Below are 3,329 nucleotides of genomic sequence, written 5' to 3'. Positions count from 1 at the left end.
ACAAAGTATGAGTTGTTTAAATAATTAAAAAATTTTAATATATATAATTATTAATGCAATTCATATTTTGTAATGTTTTTCAATTTTTAATAATGTTATGACAAATTATACATCCTTCCTAGTCTACACGATAAAAAGAATAGTGAACTTGCTTCAGTCTCTTGAGATGAAAGATATTCATTAACTCTCATAAACAAAAATATATTCTATATATACTATTATCAAGACTTGTACTATTATATAAATTAATAAGTACATTTCTACATAATATTAGATTTTTTTTAAGTGTTTGAACTCAGAAAGAGTCATCATCATCCGTGTAATCATCTTTGTCTAGAATTTTCGAAATTTCTTCTTCGTGCTCGTCGACTTCATCTTCCAGCAAATGCGATTCTCCTTCCATAAATTTTGCGAATCTAAAAGTCACATCCATATTGCTAATCTTGATGATTTCTTATTGCATATTATATTAAATTTAACAAGTTGTAACCTTATCGGATCTTTCAGTTTCAAAACTGTCTTCCAAGGATTACATTCTGGACTGGAACAATAGTGTTGTAGTTCTTTCAAAGCTTTCCTAGTTTGCCGAATTCTTTCTTGGCGATAGTCATCTTCATCCAATAATTTCCGCTTTTCCGGAAACACGTTTCGCCTCATTTAAAAAAAGGAACAGTAATATATTACTTTTCTCGTTCTCGTGTGTTCAAAGTAAAGTTTAAAAATGGCATAAAAGTATAAAAGTTTAAAAATATATTTAAAAATCCTTTATATAGAAATAAGTATATTCGTACGTAATATATAATCCAATAATAGATAAAGATATTTCAATATCTACACAGATTAATAATGCGCTTGTAACATTTCTTATATATTTGTGAAATTTATGCAGTTTTAAATAAGATTAATAATAAGGATGAAATGCAACCTAAAAGAATACAATGCATTTTAAAAACTGAAAATACAAATGCTCAATGGATACATTATAGATTAGAGAAATTACTAAAAAATTATTTGAATACATTATGCTAGATAAAAGAATATAAAATATCTAGTAAAAGTTAGTAAGAAAACCCTGTAAAATGTATAACATACACATATAGTTGTGCATTATGCTTAAGATAAGTTTGTATATTATCTTAGTAGTTGATTCAGTATGTTGAAACATTGGCAACATATTCCACTTTATTGTATATTCAAATAATATTAATTATTTACAAAATCATTATGAAAGTGTAAGTTAGTAAAAGAAAAAACCAGTACAGTGTAAGCAGGAGAGTATGTGCGAGAGTATGTGCATAACGGATTTGAGTTTTATTCAAACAGATAATCTGAAAAATAGTGCATTATCACACAATTGCAGTTCTGTGCAACAATTATATCTGATTATAAACGACCAATAATATACGATGCTTACCAATACCTTCTTCCTCGCTCAAATGCTGCTTTCGGAAAATTATACAAAAGTATGAGTATAACGCAACATGAAAGGGATGCTTCATAGAAGTGACTGCTATAATAAACCAGCGCCAATCCTACAAGCTACACGAATATTTAAAAAATTATTTATAATAACGAATTAAGAGAGAAAATCATACAACGTAGCTTACCTGCAAAAACCATTGTATTATCTGTTTCGTTCTTGCATTGGTAACTGGACCGAAACGGTAGCAAATTACAAAACTAATCAGCGATGTAACAAGAACATACCACATTACCCATTCTCTATATTGTATCACAATTAGCTGCATGTTTTCCCATAACGTTTTCGCAATGAAAAGGCTCATCGATGCGGCAAATATTACGTACAACAGAAATACAACAACATTTTTATCAAGAATCATGTTAGAGTATTATTTTATCACTGAAGACCTACCGCCGCTGCTGCTGGAAGATTCGACTTTTTGATCATCCGATTTGTAGGCATAGATCACTTTCAGTATCAATAATTCATTGTAAAACGAAAAGCTTTCTACCAGGTCGGGGCATTTAAGCATATCAATTAGCGTTTGCAGCACTTCTACTTGTATCACCTTCTTGTCATTGGATAACCTGTGTAAGAGAACTTTAAACACTTTCCTAAAATATTAGACAATTGTTAAAATCGCCAGGATAACTATTAAAACACATTGCACGTTCGTATACTTACTTTTGTTGTTATTATGAGAGACAACGAGAGAACACGTTATTATTAAATAAATCGGCACAAAGGTTAGGCTCACTCTATCACTCTATTTACGGGCGCTCGTATAAGTCGGTAACGTCAGTCACGTCAGCCGTAGTGTCCCTAGAATAGAGAGTCCGGCCAATACATCTAGGGATGTGGAAAAATGGCGGATATCTGTTCGTTTTTGCTACACTTCTATAGTAAACTCAAACTGAAAGTGCAGTAAATGAATAGACACCGTACATGTGAACATAAAAAACGACAATTGGTTAGTCGTGACTAGGAAATTGTAATACAATATATTTCTCAATTAAAAAACGTTAAATGTAATTTCTTACTTTTTTATATGGATAAAATGAAAGATGTTATTTGTAATACGATAAAATGTTGTCATAAATTGCCAACGACAATAATGAAACGTATCATTTTATACAGAATGCGCATTTCATGTACAAAAAGGAAAGTATTGAGAAAAACATACGACAGTAAAACGATGGCGATGCATTCTATTTTATAATGTTTTATTTTACATTTTATTTTATTTTATATTTCATACTGCTTTATTTTACATTTTATTGTTTTGTAAAGTAGATATTTATAGTTTTTATACTTTTGTAAAGTAGATATTTATGTGTTATGACACTGATATATCCTTGGATGTATCTATAATATAATATAATAAATATAGCATCGAATACATCTTGTCTTCTATTATATTTCTGAATCCTTGTTTGAATGTGTATGCATTCGCGCGTCGTATTTTGATTGGTTCCGCCATTTTTCCTCATCCCATCAGAGACCCAATGAAAAGAGGTCTACGACTTTGCCGGACTCTCTATTCTAGGGACACTAGTCAGCCGCGCTTGCGAGCGCCACGCGCGGCAGATGACGTTCTTAACGCGAATTCACAACCGCGGACTTTGCAATGCAAGCAATATCTCCACACACGGGGTACGTAGGAGATAAAAACACTTTTATTATACAAATCGTACCCAAGCTATCGATTAAGCGCAGTCTCAAGTTCGTCGGATTAGCCGTTGTTGAGATCCGAAATTCCAAGGGCCCGTCAACTCGCGCACTCGCGTAAACTACACGGTCGGTCTCGCGCGCGTGGTCTAGCTTGTCACTTTAAAACTTTTCGCTTATACTTGGCGCGAGACACTAC

General features: G+C 32.1%; 1 protein-coding gene across 5 annotated transcripts; it reads right to left on the bottom strand.

Annotated features, from left to right (window-relative positions):
• Positions 1–29: 29 nt before the first annotated feature.
• Positions 30–2,373, bottom strand: LOC105567125 (transmembrane protein 194A-like). Of its 5 annotated transcripts, none has more exons than XM_012021708.1 (5): positions 2,147–2,373; positions 1,608–2,076; positions 1,415–1,539; positions 491–652; positions 30–416 (listed from the first exon to the last, which is right to left on the bottom strand). In XM_012021708.1, exons 2-5 carry the CDS (start codon positions 1,839–1,841, stop codon positions 296–298), a joined length of 642 nt encoding a protein of 213 aa, XP_011877098.1. In that variant the 5' UTR covers positions 1,842–2,076; positions 2,147–2,373; the 3' UTR covers positions 30–295. The 5 variants fall into 5 exon arrangements, with proteins under 5 accessions (XP_011877098.1, XP_011877108.1, XP_011877117.1 ...); XM_012021718.1 differs by having other exon boundaries at positions 1,608–2,049; XM_012021727.1 differs by having other exon boundaries at positions 1,608–2,062; positions 2,220–2,236.
• Between the last annotated feature and the right edge of the window lie 956 nt (positions 2,374–3,329).

The sequence above is a fragment of the Vollenhovia emeryi genome, unplaced genomic scaffold (assembly GCF_000949405.1).
Source record: "Vollenhovia emeryi isolate VEMERY1.0 unplaced genomic scaffold, V.emery_V1.0 DF942977.1, whole genome shotgun sequence".
NCBI classification, from domain to species: Eukaryota; Metazoa; Arthropoda; class Insecta; order Hymenoptera; family Formicidae; genus Vollenhovia; species Vollenhovia emeryi.
This window is presented reverse-complemented; position numbering and strand designations above follow the sequence as displayed.